At 47.4% G+C, this 24,778-nt stretch overlaps 1 protein-coding gene across 1 annotated transcript in view; it reads left to right on the forward strand.

Annotated features, from left to right (window-relative positions):
* RYR2 (ryanodine receptor 2) overlaps positions 1 to 24,778 on the forward strand; it is a 307,123-nt gene that overhangs the window by 195,867 nt on the left and 86,478 nt on the right. Inside the window, exons 54-66 of the mRNA XM_038761058.1 lie at positions 1,382 to 1,460; positions 2,236 to 2,325; positions 4,522 to 4,659; positions 5,447 to 5,524; positions 7,021 to 7,096; positions 9,739 to 9,865; positions 11,000 to 11,115; positions 13,260 to 13,324; positions 14,167 to 14,288; positions 16,816 to 16,865; positions 21,165 to 21,225; positions 21,908 to 22,146; positions 22,736 to 22,817. Coding sequence (XP_038616986.1) covers positions 1,382 to 1,460; positions 2,236 to 2,325; positions 4,522 to 4,659; positions 5,447 to 5,524; positions 7,021 to 7,096; positions 9,739 to 9,865; positions 11,000 to 11,115; positions 13,260 to 13,324; positions 14,167 to 14,288; positions 16,816 to 16,865; positions 21,165 to 21,225; positions 21,908 to 22,146; positions 22,736 to 22,817 — 1,323 coding nt within the window. The remainder of the gene's footprint in view (positions 1 to 1,381; positions 1,461 to 2,235; positions 2,326 to 4,521; positions 4,660 to 5,446; positions 5,525 to 7,020; positions 7,097 to 9,738; positions 9,866 to 10,999; positions 11,116 to 13,259; positions 13,325 to 14,166; positions 14,289 to 16,815; positions 16,866 to 21,164; positions 21,226 to 21,907; positions 22,147 to 22,735; positions 22,818 to 24,778) is intronic.

The following is a 24,778-nucleotide window of genomic DNA, read 5'->3' on the forward strand; positions in this document are numbered from 1 at the left end:
GGTTCGAAACGAAGAAGCGACATGTTCCCGGCCCACAAGGAGCTTCCACTCTAGAAATGCGTGAAGCCTTGAAATGTAATCATCAATCAGTGTTGTTTCTTGAGTGCTTACCGTGTGCAGAGCTCACGGTGGGCTAGAAGCAGTGTGGCCCAATGGAAAGAGCACAGACCCGGGAATCCCAGGCCCTGGGTTCTAATGCCGCCTCTGCCACTTGTCTGCTGTGTGACTTTGGGCAAGTCACGACTTTGGTCAAGTCACGACTTCTCAGTTGCCTTGTGTGTAAAATGGGGAATTAAAGCTGTGAGCCCCATGTGGGTCGGGGGCTGTATTGTCGTGTATTTACCCCAGTGCTTTGTACGGTGCCTGGCTCTTAGTAAGTGCTTAACAAATACTATTTAAAAAAGCGCTTAATAAGGCATAAGTCACTGAAGTGAACGCCCTCTAAATCCTGCCCCTTTCAACTCTCCCGGCCGAGTTTTAATTAGCCCATCGATTGTATTCATTGAGCACTGTTGGGTAAGTTGCAGAGCATTTGGGGCAGGGATCATGCCTGCTAACCCTACTTGACTCTCCCATGCACTTAGTACAGTGCTCTGCACACAGCAGGCACTCAATAAATGCTATCGACTACTAAGTGCTCGGGAGAGTACACACAGAACGTAGAAGACGGGCTCTCCGCCCATCTGCAGCTTAGGTGTTATTATTTTAGAAGGACAAGGAATAGAGAATTTTCAGCCGTTAGCAAGCAAATGCATTTTCAGTAGTTTGTGAGGATGTGGATGGACATTATTAGCTGATGTAAAGTTGGAAAATAAATGCCATTCCAAGGTTATTATAGAATGAAAGTGAACCGGATAGCTCCTGGTGATGGGTGAAAAGAGTACCAAGCCCTTTCTGAGATTGACTGAGCACTTGGTCTGAACTGAGCACCTTTCTAAATGCTGAGGGAGAGTCTATCCTGCCGTGATTAGCGCTTAGAACAGTGCTTGGCACGTAGTAAGCACTTAACAGGTACCATTATTATTATGGTTATTGGTGTTATGTGGTTTAGTGGACAGAGCATGTGTTTGGTAGTCAGAGAGCCTGGGTTCTAATCCTGGCTCTCCCACTTGTCTTCTGGGTGACCTTGGGCCAGTCACTTCTCTGTGCCTCAGTTTCCTCCACTGTACAATGGGGATTCAATGCTTGTTCTCCCTCCTACTTAGTCTGTGAGCCCCAAGAGGGTCAGGGACCATGTCCAACCTGATTATCATGTTTCTATCCCAATGCTTAGAACAGTGCTTGACACGTAGTAAGTGCTTAATAAATACCATTATTATTATTATTTTTGCCGCAAAGTTCTGAAGAATTTCACCACTCCCTCCTTTTATCTTTCTCCCAGCATCACGATTCCTGAAAAGTTGGAGTACTTCATTAATAAATACGCAGAGCACTCGCACGACAAATGGTCCATGGAAAAGGTAGAGGTTTTTTTCCATCTTTCCATCTGTACATCTGTAAAATGGGGATTGAGGCTGTGAGCTCCACTTGGGACAGGGACTGTGTCCAATCTGATTAGCTTGTATCTATCCCAGTGCTTAGTGCAATGCCTGACACATAGTAAGCGCTTTACAAATACCACTATACATATCCATATATACATATCTATCTAGAGAAGCAGCGTGGCTCAGTGGAAAGAGCCCGGGCTTCGGCGTCAGAGGTCCGGGGTTCAAATTCCGGCTCTACCAGTTGTCAGCTGTGTGACTTTGGGCAAGTCACTTAACTTCTCTGTGCCTCAGTTACCTCATCTGTAAAATGGGGATTAAGACTGTGAGCCCCCCGTGGGACAAACTGATCACCTTGTAACCTCCCCAGCGCTTAGAACAGTGCTTTGCACATAGTAAGCGCTTAATAAATGCCATCATTATTATTATTATTATTAGCTTGTATCTATCCCAGTGCTTAGTGCAATGCCTGATGCATAGTAAGCGCTTTTACAAAAACCACTATACATATATATACATATCTATCTATCTATCTATCTATCTATATGTATTTATGTCTACATATCTTGTTTTGTTTTGTTGTCTGTCTCCTCCTTCCCAAGCATTCAGTACAGTGCTCTGCACACAGTAAGCGCTCAATAAATACGATTTACTGAATGAATGAAGGAGGGCGGGGGGCTCTTTCAGCCACCTTCTCACCTACCTCAGCCCCTGCCAGTTGGACATTTGGTGTTGCCGTCTTCTTTTTCAGTTGGCCAACGGATGGATTTATGGGGAAATATACTCCGACTCGTCGAAGGTGCAGCCGTTAATGAAGCCCTACAAACTGTTATCTGAGAAGGTGAGAAAGTCAGAAGTGGATTTCCTGCCCATTTATAATAATAATAATGGCATTTATTAAGCACTTCCTATGTGCCAAGCACCGTTCTAACTGCTGGGGAGGTTACAAGGTGATCAGGTTGTCCCACTGGGGGCTCACAGTCTTCGTCCCCATTTTCCAGATGAGGTCACTGAGGCCCAGAGAAGTGAAGTGACTTGTCCAAAGTCACACAGCTGACAGTTGGCGGAGCCGGGATTTGAACCCATGACCTCTGACTCCAAAGCCCAGGCTCTTTCCACTGAGCCAACCTACTTCTCTCCAGAGGCTTGCTTTTCCATCTTAGGTCCAAGACAACAAACAGGGCCTGGCTCACTAGTTTCACATATTTTATCTCGACCGTGTGGTCCACGGCTCAGGGGAGAGAACACGGGATCGGGAGGCGGATATCAATCAATACATGCTATTTTCTGAGCGCTGACTGTGTGCAAAGCACTGGACTAAGCGCTTGGGAGAGGACAGTGCAACAGAATCGGTTGATCCCTTCCCCGTCCACAACGAGTTTACGGCCTAGAGTCAGGAGATCCGGGTTCTAGTTCCGGCCCGGCCGCTGGCCTGCTCCGTGACCGGGGCCACGTCTCTTAGCCTCTCTGGGCCTCAGTTTCCTCACCTGTAACATGGGGAGGAGATTCCTATTCCCCATCCTACTTAGACTAGAGAAACAGCGTGGCCCAGTGGAAAGAGGGGGCTCCCAGGAGTCAGAGGACATGGGTTCTAATCCCGGCTCCGCCACTTGTCTGCTGTGTGACCTTGGGCAAGCCACTTCACTTCTCTGTGCCTCAGTTCCCTCATCTGTAAAATGGGTATGGGGACTGTGAGCCCCACGCGGGACAACCTGATTACCTTGTGTCTACTCCAGTGCTTAGAACAATGCTTGGCACATAACAAGTGTTTAGCAAATACCATAATTATTATTAAACTGTGAGCCCCTTTTGGGACAGGGACTGTGTCCGGTCTGATTATCCTATGTCTGCCTCTGCACTTAGCAGAGTTCTTTGGCACATGGCAAGAGCGCCGGCTTGGGAGTAAGAGGACCCGGGTTCGAATCCTGTCTCTGCCCCTTGTCCCCTTCTAGACTGTAAACCTGGTTTGGGCAGGGATTGTCTCTCCTTATTGCCGAATTGTACTTTCCAAGCACTTAGTACGTTGCTCGGCACACAGTAAGCTCTCAATAAATACGATTGAATGAACCTGTCTGCTGTGTGACCTTGGGCAACTCACGTCACTTCTCTGTGCCTCAGTTGCTCCACCTGGAAAATGGGGATTAAGACTGGGAGCCCCATGTGGGTCAGGGACTGTGTCCAGCCTGATTACCTAGTGTGTACCCCGGCTCTTAGAACAGTGCTTGGCTAGTAGGAAGTGCTGAACAAATACCATAATTATTATTAGACATCTTGTAGAATAATAATAATAATAATGATGGTATTTGTTCAGCACTTACTATGTGCCAAGCACTGTTCTAAACGCTGGGGAGGTTACAAGGTGATCAGGTTGTCCCACGCGGGGCTCACAGTTTTAATCCTTCTCGACTGTGAGCCCGCTGTTGGGTAGGGACTGTCTCTATATGTTGCCAACTTGTACTTCCCAAGCACTCAGTACAGTGCTCTGCGCATAGTAAGCGCTCAATAAATATGATTGATGATGATGGTGATGATGATGATGATGATAGGGACCGTCTCTATATGTTGCCAACTTGGACTTCCCAAGCGCTTAGTACAGTGCTCTGCACACAGTAAGCGCTCAAGAAATACGATTGAATGAATGAGTTACTGAATCCCCATTTTTCAGATGAGGTAACTGAGGCCCAGAGAAGTGAAGTGACTCGCCCCAAGTCACCCAGCTGACAGTTGGCGGAGCCAGGATTTGAACCCATTCATTCAATCGTATTTATTGAGCACTTACTGTGTGCAGAGCACTGTACTAAGCGCTTGGGAAGTACAAGTTGGCAACACATGACCTCTGACTCTAAAGCCCGGGCTTTTTCCACTGAGCCACGCTGTCGGACAGCCCCATCCATGAATTTCTACCCACGCCTCTGGAAGCCACTGGTTGCAGCACCCCCTCCTAGGCCCGACTTCCCTTGGGTTGGGGCCGGCGACTCATTTGGCGTGAGGAGCCAGGGGCGAACAGGCCTCCACCACGCCTGCCTTCTTGCTGTAGGAGAAGGAAATCTACCGCTGGCCCATCAAAGAGTCCCTGAAGACGATGCTGGCCTGGGGGTGGCGGATCGAAAGGACGCGGGAAGGGGACAGCATGGCCTTCTACAACCGGACTCGCCGCATTTCTCAGACAAGTCAGGTAACAGCCAGCGTCCGGACTCTCCCGCCCTTTCTGGGACAAGTCAGGCTCCGTCTTGCTGCTGGACCCTCCCGCCAACCTCCCTTCTCTCCTTCTCACCTCCCTTCTCTCCTTCTACTGCCCAGCCCGCACCCTCCGCTCCTCCACCACTAATCTCCTCACTGTACCTCACTCTCGCCTGTCCCGCCATCGACCCCCGGCCCACGTCATCCCCCGGGCCTGGAATGCCCTCCCTCTGCCCATCCGCCAAGCTAGCTCTCTTCCTCCCTTCAAGGCCCTGCTGAGAGCTCACCTCCTCCAGGAGGCCTTCCCAGACTGAGCCCCTTCTTTCCTCTCCCCCTCGTCCCCCTCTCCATCCCCCCGTCTTACCTCCTTCCCTTCCCCACAGCACCTGTATATATGTATATATGGTTGTACATATTTATTACTCTATTTATTTATTTATTTATTTATTTATTTTACTTGTACATTTCTATCCTACTTATTTTATTTTGTTGGTATGTTTGGTTCAGTTCTCTGTCTCCCCCTTTTAGACTGTGAGCCCACTGTTGGGTAGGGACTGTCTCTATGTGATGCCAATTTGTACTTCCCAAGCGCTTAGTACAGTGCTCTGCACATAGTAAGCGCTCAATAAATACGATTGATTGATTGATTGATTGATTGAGAAGAGGCCCAGGCCAAACACAAAAAGCATTATTATCACTATTATCGTTCTTTTTATTGCTATTACTGAAATGCAGAATTTCCACTCGTTGACCCTTTGTTCTTTTACACGGACTTTGTGCAGGTTTCTATCGACACCGCCCACGGCTACAGCCCGCGAGCCATCGATATGAGCAATGTCACCCTCTCCAGAGATCTTCACGTGAGTCTGATGTCGGAACCGGAATTCCCTTTTGTGGAAACAGATTTTCGGCATCCCATCCCTCTCACGTTCATTTTTTTTTTCTCCTGTCGTGTAAAGGGGCCCCGTGAAAGGAGTTGAATTCGCTAACTTTGTCACAAACCCTGTGACCTTTAACAAGTCTCTGGACCTCAGTTCCCCATCTGTTAAATGGGGATGATAATACGTGTCGCTCCCCAGAAATATCGTGAGAATAGAGAAAAGAGATGTGAAGGCATCTTCCCTTCACTGAGAAGCAGCGTGGCTCAGTGGAAATAGCCTGGGCTTTGGAGTCAGAGGTCATTCAGTCGTATTTATTGAGCACTTACTGTGTGCAGAGCACTGTACTAAGCGCTTGGGAAGTCCAAGTTGGCACCATATAGAAACGGTCCCTACCCAACAGCTGGCTCACAGTCTAGAAGGGGGAGACAGACAACAAAACAAAACATATTAACTAAATAAAATAAATAGAAGGTCATGGGTTCAAATCCCGACTTCGCCACCTGTCAGCTGTGTGACTTTGGGCCAGTCACTTAACTTCCCTGGGCCTCAGTTACCTCATCTGGAAATTGAGGATTAAGTCGGTGAGCCCCACGTGGGACAAGCTGATCACCTTGTATCTACCCCAGCGCTTAGAACAGTACTTTGCACATAGTAAGCGCTTAATAAATGCCATCATTATTATTATTATTCACTGGAGAAAATGTGGCTGGTAGGACCTAAGATACATGGGGAAGCAGCAGAGCCTAGTGGAAAGGACACAGGCCCGGAATTCAGAGGACCTGGGTTCTAATCCTGCTTCCTTCAGTTGCTTGCTGTGTGACCTTGGGAGAGTCCCTTAGCTTCTCCTATTTATAACCTAGTGTACTCTCCTAAGAGCCTAGTACAGTGTTTTGCACACAGTAAGGACTCAGTAAATACGATTGAATGAATAAGTGAATTCTCCGTGCTTCAGTTCCCCTGTTTTCCCTCCTATTTATACTCTGAGGTCCTTGGAGGGTAGGGACTGTGTCCAACCTAATTGACTTGTATCTATCCGAGCACTTAGAACAATGTTTGACACTTGTAAGCACTTTACAAATAGTGAAAAGAAAACCCCAAATCCCCTCAACAAAAAAAAAAACCAAAACGCAACTAGTAGCAAGAAATTGGAAATGCCAAATATATTTCGGAGAAAATAAAGACCAAAATCCACCTCTCCAGGCAAAACGCTCTCCAATAATGGAGACGGATTTCAGTTGTAGGAGTCCGTGTTATACTTTTCCTTCAAAAATCTAGTTCCGTTGTTGCTGTTGTTAGAGCCCGAAAGAAGCCTTATTTGTCAGAAAGAACATTACCATTCGCCATTAAGTTGTGATTTTAGTGAACATTTCGGTCACACTGGAGAGCTTTCCAGTCTGTCTAAACACTGTTCCTTGGCCCCACGAATTAAAACGGGTCATTACCGCTTACCCCACTAATCCCTGCACTCTTTTCAGGCCATGGCAGAAATAATGGCAGAAAATTACCACAACATATGGGCAAAGAAAAAGAAAATGGAGCTGGAGGCGAAAGGTAAGCTCTATTTCACCTTCTTCTTGAAATTTCTGTGCCCCGCTGCCCAAAGGGGTGGAGGGTAGGGGCGTCCATCTGGGGCCTCGTGTTTCCTGGGGAGCAGTGTGGACTAGTGGTTAGAGCCCAGGCCGCGGAGTCAGAAGGACCTAGGTTCTAATCCCGGCTCCGCCACATCATCATCATAATAATAATAATAATAATCATCATCATCATCATCAATCGTATTTATTGAGCACATACTATGTGCAGAGCACTGTACTAAGCACTTAATAATGGCATTTATTAAGCACTTACTATGTGCCAAGCACTGTTCTAAGCACTGGGGAGGTTACAAGGTGATCAGGCTGTCCCATGGGGGGCTCACAGTCTCCCCATTTTACAGATGAGGTAACTGAGGCACGGAGAAGTGGAGTGACTTGCCCAAAGTCACACAGCTGACAAGTGGCGGAGGCGGGATTTGAACCCACGACCTCTGACTCCAAAGCCCAGGCTCCTTCCACTGATCCACGCTGCTTCTCTATAATAGCATTTATTAAGAGCTTACTAAGTGCAAAGCACTGTTCTAAGCGCTGAGCACTGTTCTGAGTGCTTGTCTACTGTGTGAGGCTGCAATTCCCTCTCTAGACTCGTCGTGGGCAGGCAATGTGTCTCTTAGATTGTCCTCTCCCAAGCGCCAAGGACAGTGCTGTGCACACAGTAAGCACTTCATAAATACGACTCACTGACTGACCTCGGGAAAGTCATTTCACTTCTCCATACTTCAGTTACCTCAGCTGTAAAATGGGGATCCAGCCCAATGTGGAACGTGGGCCGTGTCCAACCCGATTAGCTCGTAACTGCCCCCGCGCTTAGCACAGTGCCTGGCACATAGGAAACGCCGAACAAATACCGCAATTATAAATTATTCTTATTTGTCAGCTGTGGGCCCTGGGCGGGAGAGACGCTGGGAGTTCAGGCGCTGCGTTTGCTGCCCACTGACGGTTTCCAAGGCTTTAAGGTCGCCAGTTCCCGCCCACTGTCCCACGAGGACTTTTAGGTTTCAATCAATCAATCAATTGTATTTATTGAGCACTTACTGTGTGCAGTGCACTGTACTAAGCGCTTGGGAAGTACAAGTTGGCAACATGTAGAGACAGTCCCTACCCAACAGTGAGCTCACAGTCTAGAAGGTGGAGACAGAGAACAAATCAATCAATCAATCAATCGTATTTATTGAGCGCTTACTGTGTGCAGAGCACTGTACTAAGAGCTTGGGAAGTACAAGTTGGCAACATGTAGAGACAGTCCCTACCCAACAGTGGGCTCACAGTCTAGGAGGGGGAGACAGAGAACAAAACCAAACATATTAACAAAATAAAATAAATAGAATAGATATGTACAAGTCAAATAAATAAATGGAATAATAAATATGTACAAACATATTTATGTACAAACACAAGGTTTCCTCCTTGAGAGATTCTTTTCCAGCCACGCTCTACTAGGCTACTAGTCTCTCCTAGTGCCAGTGAAGGCTAGTGCCCCCTGAGCCAGAGAAGCAGTGTGGCTCAGTGGAAAGAGCCCGGGCTTTGGAGTCCGAGGTCACGGGTTCAAATCTCGGCTCCGCCACTTGTCAGCTGGGTGACTTTGGGCAAGTCACTCCACTTCTCTGGGCCTCAGTTCCCTCATCTGGAAAATGGGGATGATGACTGTGAGCCCCCCCATGGGACAACCTGATCACCTTGTAACCTCCCCAGCGCTTAGAACAGGGCTTTGCACATAGTAAGCGCTTAGTAAATAAATGCCATTAGTGACCAGGCCGAGCACTGTCCGATTCAGTCAACGCAGACCGTCCTCCTTTCCCCCTGTAACTACTGGGGTTCGCTCTCTCCCCCTTGGGAAAGCAGACACACGGACCCTAAAGCCCTGAGCGACTAGGGGAGCGGCCTGAAAATCCTGTCATGAAGCCCCCTCTAGACTGTGAGCCCCCTTCTAGGCTAGGCTCCTTGTGAGCTGGGAATTCATTCATTCAGTTGTATTTATTTATTTGTATTGTATTTGTATTTATTTATTGTCTCCCCCTTTTAGACTGCGAGCCCACTGTTGGGTAGGGACTGTCTCTATATGTTGCCAATTTGGACTTCCCAAGCGCTTAGTACAGTGCTCTGCACATAGCGCTCAATAAATACGATTGATGATGATGATGATGATTTATTAGGCACCTGCTGTGTGCAGAGCGCTGTACTAAGCGCTTGGGAAAGTACAATGCAACAGTAAAGAGTGACAAGCCCTGCCCTCAATGAGCTTACGGTGGGGGGGTTGATGAGGTGCCCCTCAGCTGCTCCTAACGCTGCCCTCCGCTCTCTGCCCGACCCTTCTAGTTGGCGGGGTAAACCACCCGTTGCTTGTTCCCTATGATACTCTGACCGCCTAGTACAGTGCTCTGCACATAGTAAGCGCTCAATAAATACGATTGATGATGATGATGATGCTGATTTATTAGGCACCTGCTGTGTGCAGAGCGCTGTACTAAGCGCTTGGGAAAGTACAATGCAACAGTAAAGAGTGACAATCCCTGCCCTCAATGAGCTTACGGTGGAGGGGTTGACGAGGTGCCCCTCAGCTGCTCCTAATGCTGCCCTCCGCTCTCTGCCCGACCCTTCTAGTTGGCGGGGGAAACCACCCATTGCTTGTTCCCTATGATACTCTGACCGCCAAGGAGAAAGCTAAGGATCGCGAGAAGGCCCAGGACATCCTCAAGTTCCTGCAGATCAACGGCTATACTGTGTCCAGGTAGGGACCTGACACCCCCACGGAGGGAACCCCCCAACTCTTGGCGAAGGGATGAAGAGTGTCGGCTGCGGGGGGCTGGGGCCCCTCATCAATCAATCCATCGATCGATGGTATTGACTGAGCACTCGCTATGGGCAGAGCATTGATGGCAACAAGGTAGGAGTATGGAGACGTGGCTTCTATCCCGGTTACCTCATCTGTAAAATGGGGATTAAGGCTGTGAGCCCCATGGGGGGCAGGGATTGCGTCCAACCTGATTACCTTGTGTCTACCCCAGCGCTTAGCACAGCACCCCCCACACAGGAAGAGCTTAATAAATACCATAAAAAAAAAAGAAAAGGCGAGTGAGCTTCTCTGGGCCTCAGTTTCCTCAGCTGTTAAATGGGAATCATGATCTCCATCTCTTTCTGCTCCCCGGAGATGGGACATAAAATAGTAACGTGAAAACGCCATCTGAAGTCAAGGTGTAATTATTTTCATTCATTCATTCAGTCGTATTTATTGAGCGCTTACTGTGTGCAGAGCACTGTACTAAGCGCTTGGGAAGTACAAGTTGGAAACATATAGAGACGGTCCCTACCCAACAGTGGGCTCACAGTCTAGAAGGGGGAGACAGAGAACAAAACAAAACATACTAATAAAATAAATAGAATAAATGTGTACAAATAAAATAAATAAATAGAGTAATAAATACATGCAAACATATACACATATATACAGGTGCTGTGGGCAGGGGAAGGAGGTAAGGTGGGGGGGATGGAGAGGGGGAAGAGGGGGAGAGGAAGGGGGTGCTCAGTCTGGGAAGGCCTCCTGGAGGAGGTGAACTCTTCCATTTGGCTCCTTTAAACTGTAAATGTATCCTGTAGACTGTAGGCTCATTGTGAACAGGGAATGTGTCTGTTACATTGTTCCACTATACTCTCCCAAGTGCTTAGTATAGTGCTCTGCACATAATAAAAGCTCAATAAATGTGACGGACTGACAGACTGCTAATACTTTTAAGTTCCACGATGTTGGTTATCATCTGGGTCAAAAAATGCAGGTGACCTGAATAAACTCCAGCAGCCTGGGAAACTTTGGTCCGTCTGCCCGGCTGGAGAGGAATTATTTTTCTGTCCGGTGCCTTCTTTTCAGGGGTTTCAAGGATTTGGATATGGACACCCCATCTATCGAAAAACGCTTCGCCTACAGCTTTCTGCAGCAACTCATCAGATACGTGGATGCGGCTCATCAGTACATTCTGGAGTTTGGTAGGGTATCACAGTCCTGTTCGGGTTTTTGGCTACTTGGGATGAGACTAGGGGTTGGTTTGTTTATTTTATGGTATTTGTTAAGCACTTACTATGGTCAAACACTGTTCTAAGTACTGGAGTAGATACAAAGTCAGCTAGGTTGGAAACAGTCCTGCTTGGGGCTCAAAGCGATGTAGAAAAACTTGAATATGTGGGAGTGAGTGAGAGAGAGAGTGTGTGTGTAAGTGTGATTCTGAATGAGTCTGCATGTAAGAGTGTCCTGGGTATAGGAACATATAAGTGTCAGGTGAATGGAGGTTGAATGGGGGCATGTTGATTTCTTTGAAAGGGCAATTCTAGTGACCAACCTCTCTCCAGGTCAATTATTCATATAATAATAATGATAATCATGGTATTTAAGTAAACTGTACTAAACTCTAGGGTAGACATGAGATAATCAGGTTGGACACGGTCGCTGTCCCACACGGGGCCCACAGTCTGAGCCGGGAGGGAGAACCGGTATTTAATCTCCATTTTACAGATGAGGGAACCGAGGCCCAGAGGAGCGAGGTGACTTGCCCAAGGTCACACCGCAGCCCAGCAGTAGAGCTGGGTTTGGAACCCACATCTCCCGACTCACAGGCCTGTGCTCTTTCTACTAAGCTAGGCTATGCTGCGGTCTCAATTTCACAGGGAAAGCTGTTAATTTCAGTCGGAGCATCCTGAAGCATTCGTTGGAGCGATTTACCCTGTCGAACAGATAGAAAATAGGATTGCAAAGCTTCAAAGACCAGTTGTTCATTTCACCCCTGGATAGGGAGGACATCACTTGTTTCTGGGCCATGGTTTAGTATTCGGGGTGTTCTGCCTGCAGACTAATAACACACCTCTTATTCACTGAAATGCCTTCACACCTGCCAAATGGCTTCCGTGACAATCACTCCGATTCTCGGCGATCCAATCTCATCACAGCGTGGGAAGCAGCACGGTTCAGTGGAAAGAGCCCGGCTTGGGAATTAGAGGTCATGGGTTCTAATCCCGGCTCTGCCACATGTCTGCTGTGTGACCTTGGGCAAGTCACTTAACCTCTCTGAGCCTCAGTTACCTCATCTGTCAAATGGGGAATAAGACTGTGAGCCCCCCGTGGGACAACCTAATCACCTTGTATCCCCCCCAGCGCTTAGAACAGTGCTTGGCGCATAATAAGCGCTTAACAATGCCATCATTATTATTATCACCTAAAGCTTGCCATCCCAGGTCTCTGTCTCCTGGGTTTCCGGGGACGGCCTGCCATTTGTTCGGCTCTGGAAGCCAAAGATGCGATCCCAGGATTTGAAGCGGGGGAGTGGGGAGGAGTTCTCCAGGGTTGAATCCTTTTCAGATTCCCCTCCTGCCTGGTCCTGCCCCTGTAAACGTTCTTTATAAATGAGCCTGGGGAGTTTGGGAAATTGTTTGTTGAGGTAAACAAGCAGGGAGACCCAAGGGCTCAACTCTTCATCGAAAAATGCTTCTCTGGAATTTCAATCACGTTCTTTCCGAATTCCCCTCCTCGGTGCTTTCATCCCATAGAAAACCGGCCCGGGAGTCCGAAGGTCATAGGTTCTAACCCCGGCTCCACCACTTGTCTGCTGGGAGACCTTGGGCAAGCCACTTCACTTCCCTGTGCCTCAGTTACCTCATCTGGAAAATGGGGATTGAGACCGTGAGCCCTACGCGCGGCAGGGACTGTGTCCAACCTGATTTCCTTGTATCCACCCCAGCACGTAGTACAGAGCCTGGCACATAATAAGCGCTTAACAAATACCATTATTATTATTCATTCATTCAGTCGTGTTTACCGAGCGCTTACTGTGTGCAGAGCACTGTATTAAGCGCTTGGGAAAGAGCTCGGTTCTGGGAGTGAGGGAGCCTCTGTTTCGATCTCGGCTCCGACCCCTTCCCTGCTGTGGGATTTGGGGCGAATCGCTCAACCTTTCTGCTTCTCCGTTCTCTCACCCGCAAAATGGAGACTCGAGAGCCGTCGTCCCTTCCCACTGTGACTGTGAGGCCCCTGTGGGACAGGGACTGTGTGCGACCTGATTTTCTTGTCCTTAGTGCGGTACTTGACACTCGATAAAGGTTTGGAAGGCCCGCGGCCATCTCAAAACTCTTCATCTCTACAGATGGAGGCAGCAGAAGCAAGGGAGAACATTTTCCCTACGAACAAGAAATCAAGTTCTTCGCCAAAGTACAGTACATCCTTTTTCCTGCTTTTTTTTTTACCGCGGGTGCTACTGATTTAGAAAACATTCTCTCCCCTGATCAAAACGGACTCCTTTTACCGAGTCTACCCAGGGTTTTCCAGCTCGAGAGCCTCCGTCCCCATACTTAACGGAATTTGTTTCGCCTTTTCCCTCACAACTTTATCCTTTTTCGACTCCCCCTCTCATTCTGCTTTTAGACTGTGAGCCCGCTGTTGGGTAGGGACTGTCTCTATACGTTGCCAACTTGTACTTCCCGAGCACTTAGTACAGTGCTCTGCACACAGTAAGCGCTCAATAAATACGATTGATTGATTGATTCTACCTCACGGGAGTCACTGAATGAAGAGAGCCAGGAGAGCGACTGATCCAGGCTGATGCTATTTGAATTCTGTGAATCACAGAATTAAAAAAAAACTTCCCTTCAATTCCTTTCTTATAAAGGGTTTTTTTTTAAGGCTACTAGTCTATGGGGGAAAAAAATGAAATTTAGGATTTGTTTAATAAGGAAGAACAGAACCAGAGGAAGACAGTCTTCTTGTGTCATGCCTCTGACGGTCAATTAATCAAAAGTGTTTACTGAGCACCCACTGGATGCCGAGCCATGTAGTAAGCACTTGGGAGAGTAGAATATTCACCGCTTCCTCAGCCCCACAGCACTTACGCCCATATCCGTAATTTATTTATTCATTTTAATATCTGTGTCTCCCTCCAGACTGTAAGCTCGCTGTGGGCTGTAATCTCCCAAGCGCTTAGTACAGTACTGTGCACACGGTCGGCACTCAATAAATACGATTGATTGAACGGATGCTTTTGGGCTTCCTCTCAGGTGGTGCTTCCTCTCATCGATCAGTATTTCAAAAACCATCGCCTGTACTTCCTTTCTGCTGCTAGCAGGCCTCTGAGCACGGGGGGACACGCGTCCAATAAGGAGAAGGAAATGGTGACAAGGTAAGCCATCCTCTCCCTCCCTCTCCCGTGCAGCAGGGCCGCAACTTGTACTTCCCAAGCGCTTAGTACAGTGCTCTGCACACAGTAAGCGCTCAATAAATACGACTGATTGATTGATTCCTTGGGAGGGTCCGGAGAGAGACGGGTAGAAACTGCTTTTTTTCCCCAAACAGCAGCACGAAAAACAGGAGCGTTTCGGTCGTAAGCTTTGATCCCATGCTTCGGGGTGAGAATTCAGGGAAGCAAGCGGGAAAGCATCCCGGGCCGTGCATTTTCACTGTGTGGGTTCTAAAATTGATGTCGATTTGCAAGAGGGGGCAATCGAACTTGTTTCTCCGCTGGATCCGGGAACCCAGACGGGGTCACACGCCCATCTTCTCATCACCCGCCGTCGTCGATGGTATTTATTGAGCGCTTATTATGTGCAGAGCACTGTACCAAGAATTTGGGAGAGCACACTACAACAGAGCCGGTAGACACGGGCCCTGCCCACAGTACGCTTGCAGTCTAGAGGGGGAGATGGACATCATTATAAACAAACAATTTCTAATTTAAAGAAATGGAACGATGGTGGTATTTGTTAGCGCTTACTATGTGTCAAGCACTCTTCTAAGCACCGTGCATAAGTGATGTGGGGTGTGAGCTCGTCGAGGGCAGGGAATGTGTCTGTCGTTGTAGTGTACTCTCCCAAGGGGTTAGCACTGTGCTTTGCGTGTAGTAAGCGCTCAAAAAATACGATTGAATGAATGAATGAATGAGAGTTGAGGGTGAGGCAAATACATTCATTCAATCGTAATTATTGAGCGCTTACTGTGTGCAGAGCACTGTACTAAGCGCTTGGGAAGTACAAGTTGGCAACATATAGAGACGGTCCCTACCCAACAGTGGGCTCACCGTCTAGAAATGCCCAGAGGTCACAGATTCAGGAATATACCTTTATCTACATAGCTTTCAGGATCCGTTTATTGTTATATTGTACTCTCCCAAGTGCTCAGTACAGTGCTCTGCACACAGGAAGCGCTCAATAAATACAATTGAGTGGATGAATGAATGAGTCCCAATTTCTCTCCATCTTCATTCATTCATTCAATCGTATTTATTGAGCGCTTACTGTGTGCAGAGCACTGTACTAAGCACTTGCCAACAGCTGGTGTTTTGAAGTAGCCCACAAGCCCGAAATAAACGATCTTCCCAAAGATGGACACAGTAACAACAATAATAATAATTATTATAGTTCTTGTTATGTGCTTACTAAGTGCCAAGCACTGCGTAAGCGCTGGGGTAGCTACGAGTTCATCAGGTTGGACACAGTCCCTAAACCACAAGGGTCTCACACTCTTAATTCCCATTTTGCAGATAAGGGAACTGAGGCCCGGAGAAGCGAAGCGACTTGCCCCAGGTCACACAGCCAGGATTCCTGTGGTAGAGTCAGGATTAGAACCCAGGTCCTTCCGACTCCCGGGCCCAGGCTCTATCTGCCCAGCCGCGCTGCTTCTCGCCCGCATCCCGAAAGACACCTTCGGAAAGAAGTCTTCCCAGTCAGAACGGTGCGGGCTGGTCCCAGCTCAGGAGGAAATGCCGGGCAGCTGGTTCAGTGGAAAGAGCCCGGGCTTTGGAGTCAGTGGTCATGGGTTCAAATCCCGGCTCCACCAATTGTCAGCTGTGTGACTTTGGGCAAGTCACCTCACTTCTCTGTGCCTCAGTTACCTCATCTGGAAAATGGGGATTAAGACTGTGAGCCCCATGTGGGACAACCTGGTCACCTTATAACCTCCACAGCGCTTAGAACAGTGCTTTGCACATAGTAAGCGCTTAACAAATGTCATTTTTTTTAAAAAAAAGGTCCTGCCCTCTGAGTTCCAACCTTATATTTCATTTCCTTTTGGTGCCCACCTCAATGGTATTTATTGAGTGACTACTGAGTGCACAGGACTCTTCTAGGCTCTTGGCTTAGAAAAGTGCCCAGGGCTTCAAACAGTGCTGGGCACATAGTAAGCGCTTAATAAATACCATCATTATTATTACAGTGGAGTAAGTCGATCCATTCCCTGCCCCCAAGGAGCTTCCAGTCTACTGGGTGCAGAGCGCTTGGAAAATGGCTGCTGAGAAAGTGGCTATGATCCCTGCCTCCAGGTGATTGACAATCTATCGAGGAGCTTACAATCTAGGGAGGAGACAAAGTGTTTTCTCTCCGCAACCCTGCCAAGGGCCTTTCCCAGTAGGTGTTGTAGAGGTTGCTTTTATATTAATTAGCTCTGTTTTGGATTTTTCTGTTGTTGCTGTTTCTTCCGATACGTGCTTACTTAACCACATTTGTTCAGGGTTTGCCCCAAAAGGAGTTTCTCTCCCCACATCCTGCTCAGAGAATCGGTTCCTTCTGCGTGACATCATGTGGCTTTTTTTCCTGCTCATATACCAGCTGTTTATTTTTCTTTTCTTCTCCCTTTTCTCCTCTCTTCTCCCTCCCTCCCCCCCCCCACCCCCGCCCCGGCCTCCCTTTTGTCTTTTATTTTTCCTTCGTCCTCAGCCTGTTCTGCAAACTTGGAGTTCTTGTCAGGCATAGGATTTCACTGTTTGGTAAGGAGCCCCTGGCTGGGTCTTGCTTTGGGTTCTGGTCGGAGCATGAATGCACGAGTGTCTCACTGCATGCCCCGTCTCCGCCGCCCCTCTAGGCCGGGATGGTCCGGGGGCCTGCCACCCTCCGTGATTCGGGACCCGCCGGGCCCCCCGAAGGCGTGGGCGAGCTCGGATTGCCCGGCCAAGTGCCCATGTGACAGTCAGCCAGTCGTATTTATTAAACAGTTGCTCTCCGCTCTCAGAGCACTGTACTAGGCACTTGGGAGAGTGATGCCACTGATGCCTGTTTACTCGTTTCGATGTCTGTCTCCCCCCTTCTAGACTGTGAGCCTGTTGTGGGCAGGGAATGTCCCTATTTGTTGCTGAATTGTACTTCCCAAGCACATAGTATTCATTCATTCATTCATTCAATCGTATTTAATAAATGCCATTATTATTATTATTATTATTATTATTATTATTTATTCACACAGTAAGTGCTCAATAAATATGATAGAATGAATGAGAGTCCGATATCTCAGTGGAAAGAGCCCGGGCTTTGGAGTCAGAGCTCATGGGTTCGAATCCTGGCTCCGCCAATTGTCCAGTGCTCTGCACACAGTAAGCGCTCAATAAATATGATAGAATGAATGAGAGTCCGATATCTCAGTGGAAAGAGCCCGGGCTTTGGAGTCAGAGCTCATGGGTTCGAATCCCGGCTCCGCCAATTGTCAGCTGTGTGACTTCGGGCAAGTCACTTAGGTCCCGCCCCTACTCTCCTCCCCTTCCTTCCCCTTTTGTTCTCTGTCTTCCCCTTTTAGACTGTGAGCCCACTGTTGGGTAGAGACCGTCTCTATATGTTGCCAACTTGTACTTCCCAAGCGCTTAGTACAGTGCTCTTCACACAGTAAGCGCTCAATAAATACAATTGATTGATTGATTGATTCTCTATGCCACAGTTACCTCATCTGTAAAATGGGGATTAAGACCGTGAGCCCCCCGAGGGACAACCTGATCACCTTGTAACCTCCCCAGCACTTAGAAAAGTGCTTTGCACATAGTAAGCGCTTAATAAATGCCATTATTATTATTATTATATAAAAATATAACAGACACATTCCCTGCCCTTCAGCGAACTTCCAATCTAGTCAGTTGTATTTGTCAAACATTTACTGTGTGCTGAGCACTGTACTAAGCGCTTGGGAGGGGACAATAGAACAGTGTAACAGACATACTTCCTGCCCACCCTGAGCTTCCAGTCTAATCGGTCAGTCATTCATATTTATTGAGTGCTTACTGTGTGCAGGGCACTATACTAAGCGCTTGAGAGAGTCTGATATAACAAAGCCATCGATATATTCGCAGTCCACAGTGAGCTTTCGGTCTAGCCGGTCTGTCAATCGTATTTATTGAGTCCTTTCTATGGACAGAGCACTGTACTAAGTGTTTGGGAGAGGATACTAAAACAATATAGCGGACATATTCCCTGCCCACAAAGAGCTTACAGTTTGATGGTGTTTAGTGGCTGGTGTTTTTCATTCATTCATTCATTCAATCGTATTTATTGAGCGCTTACTGTGTGCAGAGCACTGTACTAAGCGCTTGGAAAGTACAAGTGGGCAACATACAGAGACAGTCCCTACCCAACGACGGGCTCACAGTCTAGAAGGGGGAGACAGGTGTTTGCTCCAGAGGATCCCATGTCGGCAAAGCACTGTTCTAAGGGCTGGGGAGGATACAAGGTGATCAGGTTGGCCCACGGGGGGCTCACAGTCTTAATCCCCATTTTCCAGATGAGGTAACTGAGGCCCAGAGAAGTGAAGTGACTTGCCCAAAGTCACACAGCTGGCAATTGGCGGAGCTGGGATTTGAACCCATGACCTCTGACGCCAAAGGCCGGGCTCTTTCCACTGAGCCACGCTGCTTCTCTTGGGTCTGAGAGCCTGAGAACTCAAATTCTAGTCTCAGCTCTGCCACTGGTTGCGTGTGTGTGTGTTTGTGTGTGTGTGTGGCCGGCCTAGGACGAGACACTTAAACTCTCTAGGCCTCAGTTTCCTCATCTGTTAAAGGGGGTTGAAAATACCCACCCCTCCCTACCTGACGGGGCTGTCCCTCAGGATATTATCATTATGGTTTGTAATTGAGATTATCTTAAAATCTACACGTTCCCTCAGGTCCTGGATTTAATCCTATTTGTGCTTTAGAGATTGAAGGATTAACAGTCTCCTTAGTACAATGATGATATTAAATATAGCCCACCAGCCTCACTCCAACACTGAAGATTCCAACAATAATAATAATAATAATTATGGTACTGGTTAAACACTGTTCTAAGTGCTGAGGTAAATTATTATTATTATTATAATGGCATTTACTAAGCGCATACTATGTGCAAAGCACTGTTCTAAGCACTGGGAAGATTACAATGTGATCAAGTTGTCCCCTGGGGGGCTCACAGTCTTAATCCCCATTTTACAAATGAGGTAACTGAGGCCCAGAGAAGTGCCGTGACTCGCCCAAGATCACACAGTGGACAGGTGGCGGAGCCGGGATTAGAACCCAGGCCCGTGCTCCACCCGCTAAGCCACACTGCTTCTCAAAAAAAAATGTTTCCTTTTATTCTCGGGCAAGGTGAGTAGATGGAAGTGGGAAGAAGCAATCCATATATATAAGGGAAAAAGATATCCACACAGATCTGAACTGCTTTCAGGACGTAGAACCACTGAGAGGTTCTTTCTCTAGCTTTAAGGCATTTTTGACCCATTTTAGGAGGGCCAATAACAAGCCGAGTCTCTTTAGGGGATGCCAAAAGACAAATAATAATAACAATAATGATAATTGTGACTTTTGTTTAGTTCTTTGTGCCAAGCACTATGCTAAGTACAAAAAAATCAGATCAGACCCAGTCTCTGTCCTACATGGCTCTCACAGCTTAAGGGAGAGGAAGACCGGGAATTGAATCCTCATTTTGCAGAAACTGAGGCACAGAGTAGTTAAGCACCTTTCCCACAGTCACACAGCAGGCAAGGGGCAGGGCAGGATTAGAACCCAGATATCTTGACTCCAAGGCCTCGGGTCTCTGTACTGGGCCATGCTGCTTCTCTATCTGATCCTGGCCTCTACTCCAGACAAAACACAGAGATAGTCCAAACAAAATTACCCTCAAGGAGAGGGGGGGATACAGAGTCATGACCAAAGAAGAAAGAAGGAAAGGTAGCGGATGAGGGCGGGAGAGACGTACTTCTTATTTCCAGGAGGAAGCCAGCCATTGGCATATCCAGGCCAAAAGGCTAGGTGATCTGAGCTCGTGGCTATGCTTTGGGAATTTCTGAGCTCTGGCGAGATTACGTTTGGGACTGTAAGACGTAAAGCCCGTTGTTGGGTAGGGACCATCTCTATATGTTGCCAACTTATACTTCCCAAGCGCTTAGTACAGTGCTCTGCACACAGTAAGCGCTCGATAAATACGATTGAATGAATGAATGAATTAGGGATTTAAAAATGTGATCGTCTCTTTCAACCATAATGTAGCCCTATTCTCCCACAGTACACCACAAAATGAAAGTTGTGATGCGACATTTTATGAATCCAAAGAACTCAATTGTTCTTAGGCAAAGGTATCATCCATTATGTAAATAGCGGGCTATTTAGGCTTTGGGAACAGTGACTTGAAGAGGGATGATTTTGGTGTTATGAAATGTTTATAGCCCATAGTGCTCCCAGCAAACCTTCAGGTGTGGTTTTTTTTGTTTTGTTTTTTGTTTTTTTTTCCCAGAAATCCTACTCATTTTTTGGGCCCTTCTAAGGTGAATGAGTAGATAATAATTATGGCATTTTTAAAGCGTTCACTATATGCCCAGCACTGTTTTAAGCCCTGGGGCGTACACAAGTTAATCAGGTTAACTTGGAAGTCTTGGAGGAAGAATCAGCAGCATTTAGCTGCTTCTCGGATGTGAGAAGTCCAGGAATACACCGAGTTGGCTGTGTCTTAGCGGAATCCGGCCGGGACTCAGATAAACTCGAATCAAGACAGATGGACTTCTGATCGTCAGGGAATGAACGGGTTGAGGGGGGGTCCTCTCTCCCAAAGCACAAGCCGGATTGCTCACCTCCACTCTCCGGGGGCAACTCGGACTTCCAAGGTGAATGGTTTTTGCCTGGACCGTTAAAATCATTGCAACCGGTCTGCGGCTTGCAGCGTCCTTTACAAACTGGAGATTTAATCGTTGAAGATTCTGGCAGCGGGCAACAAATAGCTCGACGGAAGATCCTTCAGCTCCCATTCTGGTTAATCAGTAAATCGTTTTGCTTCTTTCGTAGGAAATGATGCCACTTCAATTGTCAACTGCCTCCATATTCTGGGACAGACCCTGGACGCGAGGTAAAAGGAGGGATCGGTTTTGTAAAATGGGATCGACGATGATAATGGCGCTATTTGTTAAGTGCTTACTATCTGCCAACCACTGAGGTAGATACAAGGTCATCAGGTTGTCCCACGTGGGGCTCACAGTCTTCATCCCCATTTGACCGATGAGGGAACAGAGGCACAGAGAGATGAAGTGACTTGCCCAAAGTCACACAGCTGACACGTGGCGGAGCCGGGATTGGAACCCACAACCTCTGTCTCTATATGTTGCCAACTTGTACTTCCCAAGCGCTTAGTACAGTGCTCTGCACAAAGTAAGTGCTCAATAAATACGATTGATTGATTGATTGACTCCCAAGGCCGGATTCTTTCCACTGAGCCACACTGCTTCTCATCGTCAGGTCCCACATGGAGCTCACGATCCAAGCAGGAGGGAGAACAGGGAATAAATCCCCATTTTGCGGATGAAGAAACTGAGGCCTAAAGAAGTGAAGTGATTTGCCCAAGGTCAAGCCTGTGAGCCCCATGTGGGACATGGACTGCATCCAACCTGATTAGCTTGTATCTACCCTACAACTTAGTGCAGTGTCCAGCGTATAGGAAGCGCTTTGACAAATACGCCCACCCCCAAAAAAAGGAGGGCCACGTTTCCTCCTCGGCGGGTATTCTGAGCCGCACGGAATCCGATCCCATGTAGGACGGTGATGAAGACCGGCATGGAGAGCGTGAAGGCCGCGCTGAGGGCGTTTCTGGAAAACGCCGCCAAGGATTTGGAGAAGACGATGGAGAACCTTAAACAAGGCCAGTTCACTCACACCAGGAGTCAGCCCAAGGGCGTGACGCAGATCATCAACTACACCACCGTGGCCCTCTTGCCGATGCTCTCATCCCTGTTCGAACACATCGGGCAGCTGCAGTTTGGAGAGGATTTGATCCGTACGTGTCCCTCTACCCTCCCTTTCCCTCACCCTGCAGGCCCTCATTCATTCGGTCGGCTTTATTGAGCGCTTCCTGTGTGCAAAGCTCTGTCCTAAGCGCTTGGGAGAGGACGATACATTGATGAACAGACACTGTCCCTGCCCACGACGAGCTCACGGCCTAGGGTCCTCGGGGTGAGCAAATGGGAAATGGCCGGATCGTTCTCTCGTGGAAGAGGTGGCCTTTTGGAAGGGGTTTGAAGCCGGTGGGAGGGGGAAGGGCAATTCCAGGTTAGGGAGGGAGCTCTGGCTCGGAGACGGGACAGTCAGGAGCGAGGGACGTTGAAGAGCTGATCCTGGGAGAGGTAAAAGTGCGAGCTAGGGTGTGGTGGGAGGAGCGGGTGGCTCGGGAAGGTGTAGAGGGAGAGCTTCAAAGCCACCGGCCAGGAGCGTTTTTCTGCCCATGTAATGGTAGTTGACCACTGTTGACCACCCAAATCCGTGGTGAAATTCTTTCTGGGTTTCCAACACCCACGGGGTTCCCTGCTTAGTGGTGAAATAGAACGTTTAAAATCACAGTTCCATATTTTCCTTCCCTTTTTCTCCAGTGGAAGATGTCCAGGTGTCTTGTTACAGAATCCTAAGTAGCTTGTATGCTCTGGGTACCAGCAAGAGTATCTATGTGGAGAGGTAAGGCTAAAAATTCCTAGAAAACAGTGAATTGTACATGTGAGGGGCTTTCTGTCTGTCTGTGTCTTTCTTTCTTTCTTTCTTTCTTTCTTTCTTTCTTTCTTTCTTTCTTTCTTTCTTTCTTTCTTTCTTTCTTTCTTTCTTTCTTTCTTTCTTTCTTTCTTTCTTTCTTTCTTTCATTCTTTCTTTCTTTTCTTCCTTCCTTCCTTCCTTCCTTCCTTCCTTCCTTCCTTCCTTCCTTCCTTCCTTCCTTCCTTTCTCTCAAGGATGTATATTTGCTCACCTATAGTTCTGTAAGCATCACAAGTATTAAATACTGTTAGAGGATTTTCAAACGGTACCTTTTCAAATTTTCTCAGAATGAAATACCATATTTACTAACATAACTCAGGGAGTGTGTCTACCAACTCTGTTGTATTGTGTTCTACACACAGTATGTACTCAGTAAATGCCATTGGTGATGATAATATGTTGTGGGCAGGGAACGTGCCTACTAACTATTGTATTCTTCTCTCCCAAGCGCTTAGCACAGTGCTCTGCAGACAGTAAGCACTCAATAAATACAATTGATGATAACAGGCCCACTTTTCGGCATCATTTGGCACCCCCAAAACAGAGGCGGGGTTATTACCTTGGGAATTAAATGTAGCAATAAAGGAAGCAAGAGACAAAGGTGGACAAGAAAGGAGGGGAAAATGAAGAGAAAGCTAAGAGGGGACATGAGATTGTTCACACAAAATGGTCTCAAAACTTTTATGTGAATCTCCTTGCTCAGACCTTGTTAAGCTCACATCCTTTTCTTAGTGAGAAGTTGGACAAAGTCAGCCATATTCCTATCAAACCACCTATAAGGCCTATTTACTGAGTGCCTTCTCCACGCAAGGCACTGTACTAAGTGCTTGGGAGGGTACAACAGAATTAGTGGAGGCAATCCCTCATGGAGCTAGGGAGAAAAGAAAATGACCTATGTGAGTGGGTAAGTGCTGATTCGATCAATCAGTGGTATTTATTGAGTGCTTGCTGTTCTCAGGGCACTGTACTAAGCACTTGGGAGAGTGCAAAGCAACAGAATTAGTACACGTGTTCCCTGCCCACAAACTTTTATCATCATCAGCGGTATTTATTGAGTGCTGACTATTGACTATGTACATAAATGTTTTGGGGTCTATGTTGGAGTGAATGTCAAGTGCAAAGACAATGCAGAAGGAAGAGGGAGTTGGAGAAAAGAGAGCTTAATCTGGGAAAGCCTCTTGGAGGAGGAGATGCGACCTTAATAGTAAACTATGCAGATCTGCAATTGTAGATTATGCAAGTCTATCGGCACATCATCATCATCATCATCATCATTCGTATTTATTGAGAGCTTACTGTGTGCAGAGCACTGTACTAAGCGCTTGGGAAGTACAAATTGGCAACATATAGAGACAGTCCCTACCGAACAGTGGGCTCACAGTCTAAAAGGGGGAGACAAAACCAAACATACTAACAAAATAAAATAAATAGAATAGATATGTACAAGTAAAATAAATAAATAAATAGAGTAATAAATCTGTACAAACATATATACATATATACAGGTGCTGTGGGGAAGGGAAGGAGGTAAGATGGGGGGATGGAGAGGGGGACGAGGGGGAGAGGAAGGAAGGGGCTCAGTCTGGGAAGGCCTCCTGGAGGAGGTGAGCTCTCAGTAGGGCCTTGAAGGGAGGAAGAGAGCTACAGAAATGCTACAGGCGCAAACTTCTAAGCCAAGTCACGGTGTCACTGTCTGTTATCTGACTGAATAATTCTGTAGCCTGGTATTTGTGAATGTGTGAATAATTAGTGGCTTCTGTTAAGTGCTTAGTGTGTGCCAACCTTCACACAAAACACTGGGGCAGAGAGAAGATAATTTCTTTGGACAAGAGTGGGATTTCAGTTACTCCATGAAATCTTATGGGGGGGGGATTTTGGGGTGACCCTTT

This window comes from Tachyglossus aculeatus, chromosome 19 (genome assembly GCF_015852505.1).
Source record: "Tachyglossus aculeatus isolate mTacAcu1 chromosome 19, mTacAcu1.pri, whole genome shotgun sequence".
NCBI classification, from domain to species: Eukaryota; Metazoa; Chordata; class Mammalia; order Monotremata; family Tachyglossidae; genus Tachyglossus; species Tachyglossus aculeatus.